This window comes from Vigna unguiculata, chromosome 1 (genome assembly GCF_037176805.1).
Source record: "Vigna unguiculata cultivar grain cowpea cultivar isolate G323 ecotype 2 chromosome 1, ASM3717680v1, whole genome shotgun sequence".
NCBI classification, from domain to species: Eukaryota; Viridiplantae; Streptophyta; class Magnoliopsida; order Fabales; family Fabaceae; genus Vigna; species Vigna unguiculata.
The window spans coordinates 31,223,107-31,244,633 of NC_140792.1; the positions used below are offsets into that span (position 1 = coordinate 31,223,107).

At 29.9% G+C, this 21,527-nt stretch overlaps 2 protein-coding genes across 5 annotated transcripts; both read left to right on the plus strand.

Annotated features, from left to right (window-relative positions):
• Positions 1-1,659: 1,659 nt before the first annotated feature.
• LOC114187996 (alpha-L-arabinofuranosidase 1-like) lies at positions 1,660-7,544 on the plus strand. Of its 4 annotated transcripts, XM_028076577.2 has the most exons (18): positions 1,660-1,939; positions 2,532-2,688; positions 3,156-3,210; positions 3,285-3,490; positions 3,665-3,780; positions 3,893-4,043; positions 4,276-4,345; positions 4,723-4,868; positions 4,956-5,001; positions 5,113-5,165; positions 5,261-5,405; positions 5,583-5,701; positions 5,827-5,898; positions 6,007-6,110; positions 6,215-6,271; positions 6,404-6,602; positions 6,803-6,946; positions 7,051-7,544. In XM_028076577.2, exons 1-18 carry the CDS (start codon positions 1,929-1,931, stop codon positions 7,144-7,146), a joined length of 1,947 nt encoding a protein of 648 aa, XP_027932378.1. In that variant the 5' UTR covers positions 1,660-1,928; the 3' UTR covers positions 7,147-7,544. The 4 variants fall into 4 exon arrangements, with proteins under 4 accessions (XP_027932378.1, XP_027932455.1, XP_027932300.1 ...); XM_028076654.2 differs by lacking the exon at positions 2,532-2,688; XM_028076499.2 differs by lacking the exon at positions 1,660-1,939 and having other exon boundaries at positions 2,146-2,688.
• Positions 7,545-8,277: 733 nt separating this feature from the next.
• LOC114195067 (alpha-L-arabinofuranosidase 1-like) lies at positions 8,278-15,069 on the plus strand. The gene is made up of 17 exons (XM_028085464.2): positions 8,278-8,522; positions 8,665-8,719; positions 8,877-9,067; positions 9,235-9,356; positions 9,457-9,610; positions 9,945-10,014; positions 10,166-10,311; positions 10,459-10,504; positions 10,603-10,655; positions 10,750-10,894; positions 12,671-12,789; positions 12,884-12,958; positions 13,054-13,157; positions 13,326-13,382; positions 13,482-13,680; positions 14,580-14,720; positions 14,812-15,069. Exons 1-17 carry the CDS (start codon positions 8,328-8,330, stop codon positions 14,914-14,916), a joined length of 1,977 nt encoding a protein of 658 aa, XP_027941265.2. The 5' UTR covers positions 8,278-8,327; the 3' UTR covers positions 14,917-15,069.
• Positions 15,070-21,527: the final 6,458 nt, after the last annotated feature.

Sequence of the window (21,527 nt, forward strand, 5' to 3'; positions counted from 1 at the left end):
TAAAGGGTGCAGAAGGTATCATCATCATCCTATTTATTGTAAACCAGTAGATGCGTCCATCGTGATTGAGATTAAACCTTAGAAAGGAAAATACTCAAAATGTTGGACGAATGTGATGAACAAATGATGATGGAAAAACAATTTTGTAGTAAAAGAGTATAACAAAATTCCAAATCTTTTTTGTTCCTTTAAATGTGTCATTTTGTTTGGTAGATGTCCATTTTCAATTACATAAACCTTTAGCTTAATCGTGTATGTAAGGTGGGTTCTCCCAAATGGCCATGCCTACAGTGACTACTAGACCAACTCACATGCATACAAGACCACAATTTGTGAAAACGATGTCTGAGATTAGACAAAAACTGTTCTTGTTATCTTCTTCACGCTGTTTCAGACATGGAACCCTACACTGGTTGGCATGTATAAAATTGTTATTCATTCAGAATCATATATCATTGATGCTTAACTGGCAAGATGTACCATTTGTAAGTTTAGTCACAAGAATGAGTAGTCACAAGCATTTATCAAACACTTTGAAGTATATCAGCATCTTATTATTTTCCTGAGTTCATAGGAAAACACTCTGTTCACCTTTTTTAAACTACATCACAGTTTTAATCATGAATTTTAATCCAACTGTTAACCATTTTTAGGTATTGATCTCAAGTATTTAGATGCATCTCATGGTGCACTGTTGTACTGCTAAAGAAGAGGTTATTGAACTCAAAAATTTAACATTTTGAGCTTCATTTTGGAGTGAATAAGAAAAGGAATCATTTGAAAATAAATTTCAAGGTACTCGGCATAATGAGTACCTTGAAACTTTGTTCAAACAGATCTTCAAAAATTAAACAATTCACTTTTTTTTGACTGATTATGTACACCTTACACGACTTTGAAATTATATATATAAATATAAAAGGTAACATGTAGCATGTGACCTGTTTTTGTTTTATACACTTTTGAGATTACATACAATAGAAGTTACTCATAACAGTGACAAAAATTGAAAGGTGACCTGAAAAAATGAAGAAGAGGACAGAAGACAGAGCAAGAGATCAGAAAAATGGAAAATGTGACTATAAACTAAACAAAATTCTGTGTAACTATTTCTTTATGTTAAATAGACTAAACATTTAGTGTGTGTGTCACCATTTCGATGGATGTTCATTCTAATTTATGAATAACAAATATTTGAGGTTTGTCAGTGTTATACATACCCCTGAAATTTAAGCTTAATTCTAATTTGGTTGCAATATTTTATAAAATCCGTAATTGTGATTCTAAGTTTTTTTTAAACAGTTTAAATCTCTTATCTAATTATCTGTAACTTTGGATTTTAATTTTTTAACACAATTTTGATTATTTAAGTTTTAAATATTCACAACCATATGAAAAAATTCAGCTTCATCATCCATTGTTTTTGGGTCTATCAGAAAGAGAATGGAGAGAAACTTGACACCAGTAACTTCAAAAATGACAGTAATTGCAGTGGGAGGGACACCATCAGCTTACTCAATATAAGTAAAAACTCAAAAAAGTTAAATATCAAAATTACAATTAGTCTAAATTTGATTAGAAAACAATAGACATACCATTTAAACTTAACTTAAAATGTGTTGTTTTCATTCTTTTAGTTTTGGAAATGTATTTGGCTTTGTGTAAACGTCGGAATGATTTACATCAGAGATGAGAATAGATGCAATTTGGTGAGGAGATTCTTCAACCCAATACATTTCATCTAATGAAAAAGTAAGGGTTGGTAAGCTATGTGCTGCAGAATTGCAAATTAACTCTGTTTGAGAGTTTGCATGGATTGAGAGAAAGATGCCATTATCAGTGACAGCTCCTTTCTATCCAATTTTTATTTTATCAAGTCATATCAAATATGAAGTGGGTACTCCAACCAAATAACAAAAAGTTGGGAGATGTTGACCAGGTATTTGTATAAAGTCCTCATATTACCTACATGTACTTTGTGTAGATGCATGTTGATTTTTGGACAAAAATTTTAAATGTGGGTTGTTCATATTCGATCTATACAACCTACACTCTGAGCTGGTTTTACTTGTGGATTCTGCAGACTATGTAGTCACCAAATCTAATAATACAATTTTCATTATTTTCATTGGTTATATTTTATTTATGAATTGAGCAAATTATTGTTATGTAAGTAGATGTCAAAGATCATATAGCTGTATCCAGGCCAATTCGTATTACCCGCACTATATATACAGGTTTTTTATAGAAATGTTTTGCTTGTAAAACTCTGGTATAAGACAAACAATATGTCTCATGTGAAAATGTGATATAGATGAACTCAAAACAAAACCAATCAAGAACATAACTAAAAGAATGAATAAAAGTAGTATTTTCTATTACATTTCATACCTTTTCCTTTTAGGTAGTTTGGAGGAGCATATTTGTTAGGAATGTTCATTCCCTATATAATGTGACTTGTTAGACAAAAATCTTCACCACCACAAAATTTGTCACCAAACCTTTGCCAAAATGGTGTTTTTTTCTCTCAGGCCTTGGTTTGGTGTTATGCTCTATTCCCTCCTCATTCATTTTCTTTCGTTTCAACATTGCTGTGCTGATGCGAACTCAACACTGGTTGTAAATGCTTCCTTTGGTAAGGGGAATCCAAGGAGAATTCCTCAAAGTTTTCATGGAGTGTTCTTTGAGGTATGCAACCTTCCTTCTCCTCACAAGCCAATTATTCTTACTCCTAATAACATGGATGGTGGTGTTTCTTTCTTCTTAGTGTAGTTTAAGCTATTTTCCAAGCATAAACACATCATATTTCCCTTCCTACCAAGATCTGCCAATGACCCCCTTAAAATTTGACAGTTATCTGAAAGACTTGGTTTACGGCAAGACCTTTGATGCTAAACAGGTTTTTAGATAATGTACAATAAACTGTATGATATCAAGATATTGTATGATAAAGGCTACTCGTTTAACTTCATTGCAGACATGCATGACAATTTTTGGCTCTCATCATGAAAACCTGACTTTAAAATTGTTTGTGGATTGCAACAGACCAATCTCATTTATCATCCAAATAGAAAGAAAAAAAAGTAAAAAAAAAAAAAAACTAATCTCATTTCAATTTTTATAAATTCATCAGTTTCTTTGAATTTAATTTTCAGGAGATAAATCATGCTGGTGCTGGGGGACTGTGGGCAGAACTTGTAAGCAATAGAGGTTATTTCCAAATCTATAAACTTTTCTTTAGATTTCAGTATCTTTTTACGTATTTTTCTATTATTTTTCTTTAGGCTTTGAAGCTGGAGGACCAGACAACACCTTAAATATTTATCCTTGGTCAGTTATTGGAAATGAGTCATCCATTTCTGTATCAATAAACCATACCTCTTGCTTTGAGCGTAATAAAGCTGCATTACAAATGAAGGTGTATTGTGGGGGTCTCAAACCTTGCCCATATGGTGCCGTTGGTATCTCTAATCCTGGCTACTGGGGCATGGTAAGAAAAATCATATGTACTTCTCATTCACACACACATTATAACTTTTTTCATCATATTTTACTTCTGTTTGTGTTATGTAAGTTTAAATCTTTAACATATATAATAATGACAATGAAAAAGGCTCATATAAATCACACTGTGTTTACATGGAGTAGCTTTTTTTATGTTCAGAATTTGGAGCAAGGAAAGAGGTACAAGGTGGTCTACCATGTTAAATCAGAAACAAAGTTTGATTTTCAACTTTCATTCACGGGTGTTGATGTTAAGACAGTGGCATCAAATACCAGGTAAATTCCTTTTTGTTTAGAAGACATTGTAGAGATTCTATAGCCTATGCTCAATAAGCCATAAATCCACATTTCGTATTGATTAAAATGACTCATACATGGTCCTTGACAGGCATGTTTTTGGAGATAAAAAATGGAAAAAGGTGGAGACAATAGTGGAAGCAAAACATACTAATCACTATTCATGTCTTCAAATAACCACAACCAGTGAAGGGACTTTCTTGTTAGACCAGGTGTCAGCTATGCCATTGGACACTATTATGGTTAGTAGAATAAACAATCACAACTTATAAATCAATAAATGAAGCTATTCATTACTTTAAGTTCATAGATTTAATGTTTATGTCATCATTTTAGTGCTTATTATTCTATAAAATTTCACCCTAAATTCTGGTATTTCGTCTAGTAATGTATGAGTAACTAAGCTTGGTACCTGACCATTTTGTTGTTACTGTATTATTGTTTTTCCTTTAAATCCTTTTTCTCTCGAAACAGGGCCATGGCTTCAGAAAGGACCTTTTTCAAATGGTGGCAGATTTGAAACCTAAATTTCTCAGATTTCCTGGTATGTCCAAACTGTATGATTAAGGTTTGCTATACAACTTCATATTGTTGTTGGGTACCTAAAGCTGAATTCTTACCTAAGTAACTCAATTGAGTATATTGATAAATCAACTTATGGATAATTATAAGTAATATAAAAAAGTTGTATCATGGTGAAAGATCTATACAAGGTGAAGTTATTCCCTCTCTATATTATTTCATATTCAAAGTGATATCATTAGGATTCATATCTTGAACCAACTAGTTCAAAGACACATGTGTCAACAAATATTGGTTTCTTCTCAACTCTTAGAACGGAATAATATTTCATTTTTCTAAACTTTGTGTAAAATAAAATCTATTAAGACCTAACACTATTTGTCAATATTACTGCATTAGGTGGTACGTATGTTGAAGGTGTTCATCTGCAAAACAGATATCAGTGGAAAGATACAATAGGACCATGGGAAGAGAGACCTGGACATTTCGATGATATTTGGAACTATTGGAGCGATGATGGAATTGGTTATTTTGAATATCTTCAAGTGAGTATATATCATTCTCTAACAACTATGATTAAATTTTCCCTACTTTAGTTGAATAAATATAATGACTCAATATTTCTTGAACAGCTAGCAGAGGACCTTGGTGCATTTCCCATATGGGTGTTCAACGCTGGTATATTATATAGATGTTCTTCTTGCATTAGTTCAAATTCAATCCCAACAACCACCACTATTTGAATTAATTTGTCTTTGTTTTCTATTTATTTGAATGTCTTATTCATAGGTATCAGCGTTCGTGAAGAAATTAATGCATCAGCCCTAGCTCCTTATGTGCAAGTACAGCTTTTTTTGTCTGCCCTTTTCTTCTTAGCATTTATGAATTTATATACACACACATATTTATTATTATTATGGAATTTTTGAATCAAAAGGATGCCCTGGATGGCATTGAATTTGCAAGAGGCTCTCCTGAATCAAAATGGGGTTCTGTTAGAGCTGCAATGGGACATCCTAAACCATTTGACTTGAGATATGTTGCTGTTGGAAATGAAGATTGTTGGCATTTTAATTATCAAGGTATGCAGTTTAATTGCTTTTCATTCTCTTTTGAGCACACACTTGTAAGCCATTCATGAAACTTCCTGTATGTTAATTGTAAAAACTTGTTTTCTATGACTCAACGCCTTTGATATTTGCAGAAATATAAAGATTGATGTATTAAACTATTAACACTTTTTTCTTATTTTATTCTAGGAAACTACCTTAAGTTTTATGAGGCTATAAGATCTGCCAACCCAGATATTCAAATTATCTCAAATTGTGATGCTTCTACTGCACCATTAAAGCATCCAGCTGATTTATTTGAGTTTCATGTAAAGATAACATTCTCACATTGTTTCTTGAACTTTTATTTTGTTGATTTTACTTTAGCAAGTGTATTGATGTTCTTTTATTTGGTTTTCAAATTATCATCCTTCTTACGTTTTACTTTTATTAGATTTATACAGACTCCAATGACATGTTTTCTAAGTCCACTCAGTTCGATCACACATCACGAGCTGGTCCAAAGGTTTGATTAATCTTGATTTTTAATGAACACCCTTCTAATTCATTACTTATGGATTGTTAAGTTATGCATTGTCTGTTATGTGAGTACTCAATATATATGGTTTTACAGGCTTTTGTGAGTGAGTATGCTGTGTGGAAAGAAGATGCTGCAAATGGAAGTCTTTTGGCTGCTATAGCTGAAGCTGCATTTCTTATTGGACTGGAGAAGAACAGGTACTCTATAGCCTTTTTTTTCATTGTATATTGGTTCCGTTTTATGAAGGTTTTTTAACATTAACCATACAAAGTTTTTCATTTATATTATTTTTCTGATGCAGTGATATTGTCCAGATGGTTTCTTATGCGCCACTTTTCTCGAACATAAATGACAGGAGGTGATTTTCTCGTACTTTTTTTCTGTGAAATCTTCTAAACTTAAGGCACTTCGAAAATTTCTTGTGATAAACTATTTGTAGACTCCAACATGATTCTCAGTAACATGAGACTGTGTAAATGTGTCATTACAGATGGATTCCCGATGCAATTGTGTTTGACTCTTATCAGCTCTATGGAACTCCTAGCTATTGGGTTCAGAAACTTTTTATTGAGTCCACTGGAGCAACATTTCTTGACTCAACACTCTTTACATCTTCATCTAATAAACTTATTGCATCTGCAATTATTTGGGAAAATTCTGCAGAGAAGAAAAACTACCTAAGAATAAAGGTAAGAGGTGCCCTTTTCGACTAAATTGAAACTGATATTGCTATATCCAAAATGTCCTTGAACGTGAAAGACTACAAGCATATCTTTGATTAGATTAACACCAACTGATTTTCTTATCTTTGATCAGCATTTCTATTTGCTGAAGCTGCTTTTCACTAGCACTATATTCACTAGGAGTTATTGATTTTTATTTTGTACAGGTAGTAAACTTTGGAAGCGCCTCAGAGAGCCTTGGCATTTATATAAATGGGTTGAATTCAAATGTGCAACAATTTGGTTCTACAAAAACAGTTCTTACATCAACCAACTTAATGGATGAAAATTCCTTCTTGGACCCCAAGAAGGTACTATTTGGCTTATTAGTACTTGCTATATTCATTACATAGTTATCAGGCCATGTAAACTAATTCATGTCATTTATCATTTGTTACCTTCATCTTAAACACAGGTGGTGCCACTAACAAGTTCACTAGAGAATGCTGACAAGTACATGAATGTTACACTCTCTTCCTATTCAGTGACATCACTAGATTTGCTAATATGATCAGAAGCTAGTCACAGCATAGGAATAGTTTCACTAAAACAAAATGAAGACAATATTTTTTATAATATTATCAAGATATGTGATATATTGTCAAAGAGTGGCAAATGTTATGTGGCCTTTCCTTTCTCCCAAGTTGTGCTGCATTGGACCTGATATTCATGGAAGAGTTGAACTAGTGGAAATTTATCTGGAATGTTAGACATAAATTAAACCTGGAAACCTAAACTTGTTGGTATGAACAAAAAATATATACAGATAGCGATTGAAAGTAGAACTTCATCCATATGTCAATGATGCTTAACTGCCAAATGATGTACCATATATAGTTGAAATCAATGTTCTGAGGTATTTGTTTAGACATGAGAATTTATCAAATCTATGATATTGTTTATTGGCTACTTGTTAGTATCTGCAACTTTCTTTTTTTTTTTTTGTGATAAAAAAAAATACTTCGTTCACCATCTTTAAACTACCTGATAACCCTATGGCATATTGGTGAATATTTTTCTTTTTCTTTTTTTTTTTTAATTTACATGTTCACCATAGTTTGACGAAAACTTATTTGAACAAAAAGAAAAGGAAATCCTTAAAAAGATGTTGGGCATGAGGATTTTTGCATAAATACTTTTAAGATAGAGAAATAGAAAAACATAATATGAACTTTATAATAAAGTAAAATTATATATATATATATATATATATATATATATATATATATATGTTTGTGAGACTTTTAAATGATTACGTAATCACTAATGTTTAATTTTCGTTGTTTTTGAAATATATATATAAATATATGTTATATATTATTCTGTCATTCTAAAAATAAAATAAAATAATTCTGATAACGCATCAGCATAAAAGAATATTAAGCTCTTTAATAAGCAAATGGATACTTAGATTCGTCACTACTATAAAGAAAAAAATAGACCGAGTATAAAGTCCAATATCTGAATGAGTGTGCACAAAATAACTAATAAAAGTAACATCTTCCACAACTTGTCCTACAATAACTCAATTTCATTCAAATACTCATGAGATTCGGATCTTTAGTGTGTTGATCAGAATAATATATTAGAATGTTCTTTATTTGATTTTTTTTCTGATAAATTCAAGGCAAAAAGAGAAAATCAAGGCAACAGATTCTGTTGGCCTATATATTTGTGTTACTGTGACACTGAATGTGTAACAAACCAAAAAAAGAAGCTATGATTTTTCCAAAGGCTTGCTGCAGTTTTCTTTGGATATACCTTCTTACAGGGGCATGTTTTTCTGTTCTGACATGTTATGCTAACCAGGCTTCAACTCTGGTTGTAGATGCTTCTGATTCATCTGAAAGGCCAATTCCTGACACTCTTTTCGGAATATTTTTTGAGGTGGGGGTGCTAATGTCACAAACTAGAGGGTTATTCAAATTTCTAAATAGAGTTTCCTTTCACAGTTGCTGTTATATAATATTGAAATTGGTATCTTTTTATGGTGAAATAGTTCCAAAGTATCTAAATTTTGATTCTGCAGGAGATCAATCATGCTGGTGCTGGTGGATTGTGGGCAGAGCTTGTGAACAACAGAGGTCAATACTTTCAATATCCTCCAAAATATTTTTTCATATGATTTCTCCAAAAATTCTAATGAAAAGTAAATAGTTGTGTAACAAAATTACTAAGTACTGCAGTTTTTTTAGTTGTGGTGATTGAGTTTATACATTCACATATTAATTTGTGATTCAGGTTTTGAAGCTGGGGGAACTAAAAGTTCATCAAATATTGCACCCTGGACTAGAGTTGGGAAAGAACAAAACATTGTCCTACAAACTGAACTTAACTCTTGCTTTGAACAAAACAAGGTTGCATTGAAAATGGATGTGCAGTGTGACAATTCTGATGGTGTTGGTGTCTCTAACCCGGGTTTTTGGGGCATGGTGAGAATAATAAATGATGTGTCTCATATGAACTTCTACTTCCATGTTCCTTTATATGACGGTGACTTCTGTTTCCAAGAAACAAACATTTTTGTTATGAAGTTAACTTGTCTTTTTAGCCAGAATTGAAAAAGATTTGCATGTTTAACCATGTAGTCTTGTTTCAGAATATTGTGAAAGGGAAGAAATACAAAGTTGTGTTCTTTGTTAAATCAAATGGACCACTACAGATGACAGTATCATTCAGAGAAACTAAAGGTGGAAGGATATTGGCTTCTAGCAATATCATGTGAGAACTTTGTTTCATTATTGTAGGGAGATTCAATGCTCAAAGTCCCATTAGAAGTAGCTTTTGTCTATGAACATGATACTAACACATTAAACTTTAGTGCTTCTGCATCAGAAGTTTCAAAATGGAAAAGAATCGAGACTATGCTAGAAGCTGGTGCATCAAGTTCCTACTCAAGTTTGTATTTAACAACAACCAAAAAAGGGGTTATATGGTTGGATCAAGTGTCTGCTATGCCTGTGGACACGTATAAGGTCTGTTTTCCTTCATGTCTCTACTCCTTCAACAAAAAATGAATTCAGATTTTCTATTTGTTTTTTTTTTTATTCTTCTCTTCTGAACATTAAAAATACACTGATATTTTAAAAATCTTTTCAATATATTTTAAAACATCAAAACCAGTATTGATATATTTGGAAGTTATAACAAAGAAACAATAAAGACAAACACAACCGAGAATCCAAATTCATCGCAGTTACTTTATTATTAAGTTCTTAACTTTAAGGCCAAACTTTCATTGCTGGCAATACTAAATTTCATTGCTTTTATATTTTAAAATGGTAAATGTTCAAACTTGTGTTGGCACAGGGACATGGTTTCCGAAGTGACTTGATTAACATGATAATAGACTTGAAACCAGCTTTTTTAAGATTTCCAGGTATGCAGAAACTGAAGTTAAAGACTCTCAAACATTTTATCATTTTTTTTTTACATGATGTGTGTCTTTTTTCCAAATTCCCCCTCTGATTTGTCTTCAAACATTCTTCACACAAATTCCAAAATTAATGCAAATTTTTGTCTTGCAAGAGGTGGCTGTTTTGTTGAAGGAGAAACATTAAAAAATGCATTTCGGTGGAAAACTAGTGTCGGACCCTGGGAACAGAGACCTGGGCATTTTAACGATGTTTGGAATTATTGGACAGATGATGCATTGGGCTATTTTGAGGGCCTTCAAGTAAGTCAATTTATTGTACAAACAAGAGAGGAAATTTTTTAAAATAGTTTTTTTTTTTTTTCATAAGAGTGTCTTTTGAATTATTTCACTTTGTATAATTTGAAAGTCACTTAAAAAAAAAAAAAACTGATTTTTTTTTTTGTGTAGCTAGCAGAGGACATTGGTGCAAGCCCATTGTGGGTATTTAACAATGGTATTTTCACATTATAACTATATACTATGTTTGATTTATGGTTTCTATGTAGCATTTCTAAATATGTATTTTTGTGTATGTTCAATTTAATAATACAGGCATCAGCCATAGCGATGAAATTGATACAAAGGACATTGCACCTTTTGTGCAAGTACATTTTCTTCTTCTTGTTACCTTTTTTTTTTTTTTTCCTTTTTGATACAATGGATTAAAAAAACTTTTTTTGTTTAACCCTTAAATTGTAGGAAGCCCTAGATGGTATTGAGTTTGCAGTAGGTGCAGCTACTTCAAAATGGGGTTCCCTTAGGGCATCTATGGGGCACCCTAAACCATTTGACCTAAAATATGTTGGTGTTGGAAATGAAGACTGTGACAAGAAAAACTACCAAGGCATGCTCTCACTTTCTTTTTTATTTTTGTTTAGCCTTTTCAGTAAACTTTCAATCTCTATGTGTTTCGTATTTTTTGTTTTAAATATTATTAAATATTTTCATTCATTTTCTTTGTCAATATCATACGTTTATAAGTATAAATATAAATGTTATTTTGTGATATATTTTAATTTTCTTTTTTCAATTATGATTTTTAATTTATTTATAATAAGTACAAAACTATTAGTCTTTAATTTTTTATTGGTTATATTTACATTAAAATCTTGTTTTTATAAAATATTCAAATTGAAATTAAAAAATTACAAAAGACTTTTTAGATTTATTTTTTTTAATTTATGTGAACTAGCCCACGAAGTCATAAGCTCAAATATTCTATAAAACGAAATATGCGAAGTTTCTAGATATTGATTATAATGTAACATGAATATGGATTAAGTTAGTAAACCTTTTAAGAATTATTTTTGGTGATTTCTAATTAATTAATGCTCTTTAAAATTTATGTTAATTTAGTACAAAAATAACAAATCTTTACTTACATCTTTTAATAACTGATTGAAATAGATTACAAATAGTAAATTTTGATTGGTTTTAATTACGGATGAGAAATTAACTTCTCATGCAGGTGGGTGGTGAAATAAAAACAGTTTGGAGTGTTTCAACCCATTACAACCACAAAAACACACACACACACACACATATATATATATATATATATATATATATATATATATATATATATATATATATATATATATATATAATATGACCAGTGAAAACTTTAACCCTTCTAAATGTTAACGTGGTCAACGATATTTCTCCAAAAAAAGAATATTTTACTCCCATCTTTCATTGTACTTATATTTAGCGAAAATTTATATGTCAAATTTCGATCAAGGTCTATATTTGATGGAGCTCTCAAACTAAATTGAAACCTGTGAGTTAACATGGTTTACTTAGAATTCAATTCACTTAGATTGAATTCGTAATGAGTCCCGTTAGTGAGTCAACTCGTAGATAAAGTGTTACACAAGTATTTTTTTAATATGTTGGACTTTGTATTTGGGTTCGGTTGGATTGTTTTTTTTTTTTAGTCAATACGTTGGTAAGTTTTATTTTTGTGATTTTGATTTGTATTTTGAGTTTAATATCCTTTTGAATGTATTTGGATTGTATTAAAGTTTATTTAGATTTTAACATAATTATACTTTTTTTTGGGACTGAAGATAAAAAGTTATATATTTGTTTAATTAAGTGAGTTAATTCATTTAACCCACCAACTTGTGGTATGTCAGGTCGAGTTCCAAGTTTTTCGACTCACTAATAAGTAAGTCAAATTGGGTTGACTCACTAAATGGTCAATCCGTGATGAGTTGGGTCAGACTGAACCAAGTCATCCGTTTTGACAGGTCTAATATTTGATTAGTACTCCATCTTAAAATTTACATAATTATAATTATTTTTATATTATTTAAAATCGGAAAAGAAGAAAAATGATATCTTTCTAACATTAAATTTTGTATCATATCTTATTTTTCATTTGCAAAAGAAATATATATAATAAACATGTAGATGTTTATGAGTGAGGATAGGAGTTTTACATTAGGACTAGAATAGACATCATGAATGTCGCACCCCTCTGAAGTTGTCATCTCCATTCTAATTTTCATTTAAAAATGTTAAGAGTTTGTCTAATTGTTTTCTATTTTGAATATTTCAATGACTGAAAATTAAAATGTTAAAGGGTTTATGTGATTTTTTATTTTATTTTTGTTAGGAAACTACCTAGCTTTCTACAAGGCAATAAAAGCTGCTTATCCAAAGATGCAAATAATTTCAAATTGTGATGCTTCATCCAAACCGTTAAATCACCCAGCCGATATGTATGATTATCACGTAATATTCTATCTCTTGCAAATAACATTCATAGTTCTATAAAACAATAATATCACTATTTATCCTTTCTCATATACTCTAACTCTCATTCCAGACTTATCCTAATCAATCTCAAAGCATGTTTAACAACGCAGGTGTGTTTGATAAGACACCACGAAATGGTCCAAAGGTTTTAATAATTCTCACTTATAACTCTTCTTTTCTATCGTATTAGGCTTAATTAATATCTCTTTTAATTCATCTTATCGTATTTATACCATTCAGGCTTTTGTGAGTGAGTATGCTCTAATTGGAGAACAAGCTAAGTATGGAACCCTTTTGGGAGCTGTGTCTGAAGCTGGATTCCTTATTGGATTAGAAAGAAACAGGTTAATCAACTCTACCTTAATTTATACTTAAGAAATTTTTATTATTTTTATAAAAAAAAAAACAAATTTCTGCCTAAGTTTTTCTAAAACATATATATTTTTTATGATTCAATTACTTGGTTGTTTCATAAGTGTCACTAATTTCATTCATACCCATATTTTATGCAGTGATCATGTGAAGATGGCCAGCTATGCACCACTTTTTGTGAATGCAAATGACAGAAAGTATATCCATAACCTTTTTTTTTCCTCTTTTCTCATAAATTTCCAATGGAAAATATATAAATTAAGTGAAATGTGGATTTTTTTTTTTTTTATATTTAGGTGGAACCCCGATGCAATTGTTTTTAATTCCCATGAGGTTTATGGAACTCCTAGCTATTGGGTGCAGTTTATGTTTAGAGAGTCAAATGGAGCAAAACTTCTCAAATCACAACTTCAAACACCTTACCCTAATTCACTTGCTGCATCTGCGATTCTTTGGAAAAATTCTCAAGACCAAAAAACTTACTTCAAAATAAAGGTACTCTATATGCTTCTTGCCTTTTAATCATTTATTTGTTTTCTCATACACCGTGAAAATTTATCATAATTTCTTCAACTAATTATTACAAAGGTTAAACTATAAAAAAAAAAAGTACACAAGTTGTGATCTAGAAGTGTTATATTTGGTATTGAAAAAGTTATGTTCCATAAATATAAAGAAAATAATATGATCACTTTCATTTTTTGGCTCTAATTTTTTTTTTGTTTTTTGACGTGACTTAGTATGAATCATTGATTAACGTATTACAGTAGTTTCTTTTGAAAGAAGATAATGCACATTAAACCACAGAGTAAAGAATGGTTTGTCAAAGAATGTGAGTCATAATATAATTTTTCTAAATATAATTATAATATTTTATACTGAAATGGTGTTTAGTATAAATAACTTCATTTAATATTAAAGAGTGGACTTTAAACATAATTTAATCTTATAAAATCAGCTTGTAAAGTAAAATTTGCATCTATTTATATACTATTTTTTTTAATAAAGTTGTCCTTAGAACAACTTTAATTCAAAAGAAAAACAGAATCCATGTTTAGTGAGAAAAAAATAGAAATTGTGTTTGGTAAACACTAACTTAACTAAAAAAACCAAGTAATTGTCTATTCTGATTATACCAAATTGGTAATTTTTTTATAAATTTTTTTTATTGGAACATCTTGGACAAATTTTATGTGAGATATGTCACCTTATAGTAAATTTATTGGAAATGTTTTATTAATTAATAGGTTGTTATACAATCATCCACAATTTTTTTTTCACTTTTTAAGTATGAGTTGTCTAAAATGTATTGATTTACAATAGAATATAAATGTTGAAATTTTATCTTATAAAATAATTTTCATCATCACCTTAATGCAATTGGCTTGTTTTAGGTTGCAAACCTGGGAAAGAGCTCAATAAATCTCAAGATTTCTTTCAAAGGAATTAAGAGTTCAAAGGCAGCAAAGGCAACAAAGACAGTGCTCACATCTGCAAATGCATTTGATGAGAACAGCTTTGCACACCCGAAAAAGGTAAATTTTTTTTTTTATTATCTTATATACCCACCAATTAGGGTTGTATAAGGATCTAATATCTATTATTTTATGTTTGTTTTATACACAGATAGTGCCAAAAAGAAATCCACTTAAGAGTGCTAGCACAGAGATAAATGACACACTTCCTCCATTTTCATTGACAGTATTTGATTTATTGAAAAGCAATGTTTAGAAGACAATATTAATGAGGAATGACACAACTATAGCTCTTAATTTTAGTGTACACGTCCAATTATAGCTTGCTACCACTAAATTTTACTATGTATATTCCTTTCTCTTAAACTAGTCATTATTAGTATACCGACCCAATCATCAAATTATAATAAAAAAATAACGTATATTTTCAAATAAATCTTATATTAGGTAACGAACAAATTTTATTAAAAAAAAACTTATTCATTTTTAAAGAGTGAAGTTATACTTTCTAAAGATTTTATCCTCAATTATTTATTGATACATTAAACGTTTTCTATGACATTTAGAATAGATTTTTTTATGACGATTCAAAACCTGTAATAGATATAGTCGATATACAAAGTGAAAATTTTCTATGTCGATTATGGACCTGACATAGAAAATTCACTTTTTATGCTAATTCTATACTCACCCACAATAGAAAGTTCACTTTTTGTATCATATGGAAAATAACCAACATAGAAAATTAGAAAAATCTATCATGTTTAACATATAGTCACTTTTTATGATGGATGTGCACTCAACAGTCATAAAAAGTGTCATTTTTGTATGACTGTTATAGTCACAACCAACATAGAAAATGTCATTTTTTAAACTATAATGACAATAAATGTCATAAAAAGTGTTTTTTTTTATTTACATTATTTGTATCCTTACTCATGTAACAAAACTTGCATAATTATAATTAAAAAAAAATTCAAATACTATCTTAATAATGTAATTCAATTCATAATCATTTAATAATTACATATAAACTTATTAAAATTAAGATGTTGATAATTTCAACATCATTTACAATAAATATTCAAAAAATAAATAAATAATAAATTAAATAACATTAGTATACACCAATTTAATTAATTATAACACGTAAAAAAGACAAATGCGTAATTAAAATAAGTAAGATCAATGCATAAGGAACAAATACAATCATTAAAAAGCTCCAGCTCTTTGTAGAATGAATAAGTCAGAGATCTTACAAATTTTGTCACTTATCATGCATTTAAATGAAAACTCATTCCAAAATTTCAAAACATAAATTAATGTAATAAATTAGAATTTAACCAATATCCTAGCCTAACTTTAATAATAAATCTTAGATGAACTCTAAATATTATAACAATTTAACAAAATCAGGTAAATTACTTACCCTTGTCTATCTGAAAATTATGTCAAAAAGTGTTGCAACGAATAACCTGCGCAAGAAACAAATCAATAGAGGAAACAAAGAAACCTAGGTGACTCATGTTTATTTGTAATTTTTTAAATAAGGTCTTTAACTATTTATGGTCTAACAATCTCTATTTTTATGATGACATAAAACATACAATTATTTGAAAGGTAAACATATCAAAAATTTTCTCAAAAAGCATACCAATTATACAAACAAAAAAATATATATAAGATAATCAAAGAAAATAATAAAATTACTATTGGATGAGACTTCTATACACCTCATTTTATTAAAAGCATATTGTACACCTAGATGATGTGTTTTTACAATAAAATTGTAATTTTGAAGAAAAGAATAAGGTAAATTAAATGAATTAATGAAAATCATATAATCATTAAAATCATAGTTAAGCAGATAGAAGAAGACGAAGTCTCATAGAGGAAGACTTTGTATTTAAAAGAGTGGAATAAAGAATTTTCTTCCTTCCTCTTAATCTTGTATAAGAGAAATTTTCTAATGTTAAAAAAGATGTAGATGCATGTGTAACTATATATTTCCTTTTGTAAAAATGATGGAAGCATGAGTAGGCTAGCAATCGGGCCTCATCTAGTTTTGGGTGGTCAAGACCGAAAATCACATGGTCAACCTCAGCTAAGGCACATTAAGATACAACCAAGAATACCTTCATTGAGAAGATGATTCCATCATGAATTCTCCCATTTAAATGAACACTTGCCTTTTTTTTACTTGGCTTGCTCATCATCTTCATCTTTTTATTTTTCCTTTTCCTTCATCTCCTTTAAAGGACTAAATTCTTATTACTTTTAGTCATCCTTATACTTCACCTCCCTCCCTTTAAATGTTAGAAACAAAACAATTAGTTAACAAGAATGAGTTTTGTTTAGTCATCATGAGCTTATGTTTCAACTTGACAACCTCCTAAGTTAGCTCAACCTTGTTTGGTTTAAGGTGAATAACAATTGTTACTATACAAGAACCATAATGGGATTAGAAGAAAGTTGAGGGACACTTTGGTCAAGCCAAAATGGAACAACTTAAGATTAAAAGATGGAATTATAGGATCTTTGATAAACTTGAACACCTTAAAATGGGGATGATGAATATAAAAGGTAAAGCTCAAAGGGGTGATCACGAAATGCTTATGAGGTGGGACGAAACTAGAGTGTTTACAAGGATGAGTTTAGTGATGGTGGAGCAAAACCCTTCATCTTACTTTTCAAAACAAAAAGATGTCTCTAGTCATCTTGTGTTTGAGATCATCTAACACTTATGTTTTGTCCTATTTCTCATAGTAGGTAATTTTACATTCAATGCTCCATACAATTGTTCCATGACATCAAACTCAATTCAAATCAAGTTAAAATTTGCTTTCAATTGTTGAACCCTTATGCATATTAAAGGATTTATTTTTCATGCTTAAGTAGTAAGATGATGATGTATGTTAAATGTCATTAATTATATATATATATATATATATATATATATATATATATATATATATATATATATATATGTTGGGAATAGTTCAAGTGTGAGTCAAAAAGTCCCACATTGGATAGAATAGACAAAGTTAAACACTATATAAGAATAAAGACCCATAACAACATTGCCTTGAGGTTTTGGTGTAAAAGTGGTGTCTGAGGTCTTATATGTGTAAGACTAATATCATATAACTATATAGAACCACAATCTCTCAATGTCTATAACCATAACCCTTATATATATATATATATATATATATATATCCAACAGTGAGGAATGTTGAGAATATTACTTAATATCTTTTTTTATTTAAATTAGTTTTTAGAAAATATTTCAGGTTTAGAGATATATTTCAGTTTTAGGAAATTAGTTATTATTTTATATTAAGAGTGAGATATTGTAATTATTTTATACTTGATATTTGTTATATTTTGCTCTATATATAGGGTATATCAATAAAATACAAAAACATGTTCCTCCGTATAACATATCATATATATCTCTCATATATTTCATATCTCTCATATTTTCAAAAGCTCTAAAAATCTCAACAATATATATATATATATATATATATATATATATATATATATATATATATATATATATATATATATATATGTGTGTGTGTGTGTGTGTGTGTGTGTGTGTGTGTGTGTGTGTGTGTGTAGGATGTCATTCATTCATGTGTGTGGCTCGGTGTGTTATTTTTTATGAGTATGTTGTGAGGGATATGAGATTGATTGGATCCATTGACTGAGATATTAAGCATGAAAGTTAAAGAAATGAGATATTTTATCAATTGTGTGTTATAATAGGTTAGGTGTTAGTTTTCCATAGGACATGATTACTAGAAGTCTTTGAAAAGGCGTAGAGTGATAAATTACACTTTTTATTACAATTGTGATTGAGGAATATAATACTTTGATGACAATGCTTCAATTTACATTATGTATTATGGATGTTGTTAAGGATTTAGATATCTTAATGACAATGTTTAGTATAACTTGTTGAGAATTCAATAAGATTAATGTGTGTATATGTGTATGATATGATTTTTAAATTTAAATTAATTTGTCTATATATTTTTTGTTATAAATTACTATAGTTATAACTTAAACCTTACAAATAATATTAATCAAATTATTACTACTACAGTTTTGACTTTTTAACTCGTCCTTTATGCCTCGGTTGTATAGCAAACGAGGCGAATAAACACGCGGTGGCAATTTTGAAATTTTTACAACCTTTAATGCCTCGGTTATTTCAATACCCGAGACAAAAACTTACATTATGCCTCGGTTCACTCAAACCCGAGGCCTAATGTCTGCCAAAATTTTTAATTCTCCCGTCATTTTTAATTTTTCAATTAAACGAAAAGGGTTTTGTCTCGATTGTTTAAGACCCGAGGCATAAACTTCACACTGGTTCAATTTTATTTGCACTGCAGGAAGGTGGAAAGTTTAGGTTAAATAAACCAAAATCAACAACAATCCTCGTCTTCCTCTCTGCACCACATTCTTCCTCATTTTCTCTAACACTTCAAACTTTCTTTCTCTCCATCTCCAAAATCAAACCCAATCATTTCCAAAGTTTCAAACTTTCTTTCTCTCCAACATCTCAGATCCAACATCCAATCTCAAAGGTAAGATCATTCAATGAGGGACGCTACGGAAGCGTCGCTGGCCATCTGAGGCGCCACCACCATCGCGCACACCGACGCCGTGGAGACATGGCGGAAGCAAAGGGACTCTGGTTCACTGGTGTTGCTCGTCGCTGCACCACAGACGACAAACGCACGCCGCCACACCCAGTGAGGGACTCTGGTTCGCCGGTGCTGCTCGTCGCCTCTGGTTCGCCTTCATTGTCGTCTCTGTTCGAAGTTCCGACACTATCATCCTCCGTTCGAAGTTCCGACTCGCCCGCGACGATTATTTCTCCTTTGTTTCTTTAGCCGTCGAACCTTTTTCTTTCTCTTTTTCTTTGTGATTTAATACAATAGAGTATGTGTGAATGAACTGAGGTGCGAGTTGGAGTGAGTACGGTGTTTGGGTGTATTTTCTGTGTGCAGGTTGAAGTGTAAAGGAGCAATGGGTTTGGGGATTCTGTGTTGGTTATGCATGACTGGTGTTAGAGATTGAATGATTATGAATGATTGTAAAAGGGAGACGATGGTGGTCGGGAAGATGAAGATGAGATAATGGTGAAAAAAGGGTTCTAAAATGGCCACTATTTTTGTGCTTTAGGTGCGTGAGTGTTTATGTGTAATAGACATTGAATCTGATAATGGAACTCAGGCAGAAAGGCTGGGTTGTTTTAATTTTTTTTTTAATTTTTAATGTCTATATTAGGCCTCGATTATTTTAGAACCGAGGCAGTAATGATTGAATATGCCTCAGGTGTAAACCGAGGCAGAAAGGTAACATTTTTTACCTCGACAATATATGTCTTGGGTCTTAAACTGAGGCCAAAAGACTAAAATAACCGTGACAGAAAGGTAACATTTTTTACCTCGACAATATATGTCTCGGGTCTTAAACCGAGACCAAAAGACTAAAATAACCGCGGCAGAAACTCTCTCCTGCACCCGTATATATTTAATGTTATATATACACAATAATTAGAAACTTAATATTTTATTTATATGTATATTATTATATATCCACTAACTAGAATATATGATTAATATTTATGGGATTGTTGTTTTATTCAATTGAGTATTATAAAATGAATAAAGAAGTCAAAATAAAATATTTATTTTTCACACTTGATTAAACATTTTGTTTTCTTTTCCTTGTTTTATGTGTATTAAATATTTTATTTTCATTGCCATAAAAAACTATGTTAATAATTCAAAATTATTGTTTGTTTGTAATGTTTTTACTATTTTGTTCCTTTTAATTTATTTCATCTCTAAGTTATGTTTAAAATTATTAATAGTTAAAAATAAGATTAGATTGTAATTGAACTTGTTAATTATAAATCTGAAGTAGATTTATATATTTAAATATATTTATTAGATATAAATTTTAATTATATAAAAAATATTTATATGGTGCTAATTATCATGAGATTAATATTTAATTTAATAAAAAATAATAATTAAAGTTGGTTATCTGTCAATTGTTAATTTCTTTTTTACTAATATTTCGATATAAGATAGAATTAGTGTCATTTCGATAATTTAACTTTCATTATATGGATTGTCAAATAAAATTGAAATTTATTTAATTGGAAGTATGAGATATTCATAAGTTATATTTAGCTTATCAATCTATCATGGTTAGAAATAAAGCCACTAAAAAATGTCTTTTAACAGAAAAAAAAAATCAATCATAAAGTTGTGGTGAATTAAATTAACATCGTACTATCAAATTTAATTTTAAATCTTAAATTCATATTTTTAGTGAATACATTAGACATAAACAAAACTTATTTCAGTGTGTTTTACACAAAACATTGTGCGTGAACATAGTTAGACTAAATATTTTAAAAGAGAAACAAATATTTGATGTGATAGAATCCATAAAATAAGAGTAAATAGTGGTAATTAAAATATGGTTTTTAATTTCAAGGACAAAAAAGAATGAATTTTAAATGTAGGATATTAAAAATTAGAAGTAAAAGTGAATGGGTTTATTATTAAGATATGGAAAATACATTCTTCTACAAATATTTAATAGATTGGTCCTTTGTTTTAATTATTTAACTAACATTCTTAATTAAAAATAAAAATAAAAGTTGAATGATGATGGAAAGAGTTGTTAAGGTAAAAGTCAACAAGAGTGGCTAAGTTGCTGGTAATGGTAATGCAGCACCACCACCACTCTCTAACATTCAATTCTCTAACCCAATTATTAACATTAACTAGCCACGTTCCACTTTAAACAAAACAAACGCACCCCGTCCAA

Excerpts from the sequence above, each read along its gene's own strand:
- LOC114187996 (XM_028076499.2), top strand. The coding sequence starts at position 2,512 with ATGGTGTTTTTTTCTCTCAGGCCTTGGTTTGGTGTTATGCTCTATTCC. Across the intron at positions 5,899-6,006 it reads CATCACGAGCTGGTCCAAAG|GCTTTTGTGAGTGAGTATGC; the intron begins GTTTGATTAATC and ends ATGGTTTTACAG. Across the intron at positions 6,603-6,802 it reads AAAACTACCTAAGAATAAAG|GTAGTAAACTTTGGAAGCGC; the intron begins GTAAGAGGTGCC and ends TATTTTGTACAG.
- LOC114195067 (XM_028085464.2), top strand. The coding sequence starts at position 8,328 with ATGTGTAACAAACCAAAAAAAGAAGCTATGATTTTTCCAAAGGCTTGC. Across the intron at positions 9,611-9,944 it reads TGCCTGTGGACACGTATAAG|GGACATGGTTTCCGAAGTGA; the intron begins GTCTGTTTTCCT and ends GTGTTGGCACAG. Across the intron at positions 12,959-13,053 it reads CACCACGAAATGGTCCAAAG|GCTTTTGTGAGTGAGTATGC; the intron begins GTTTTAATAATT and ends TATACCATTCAG.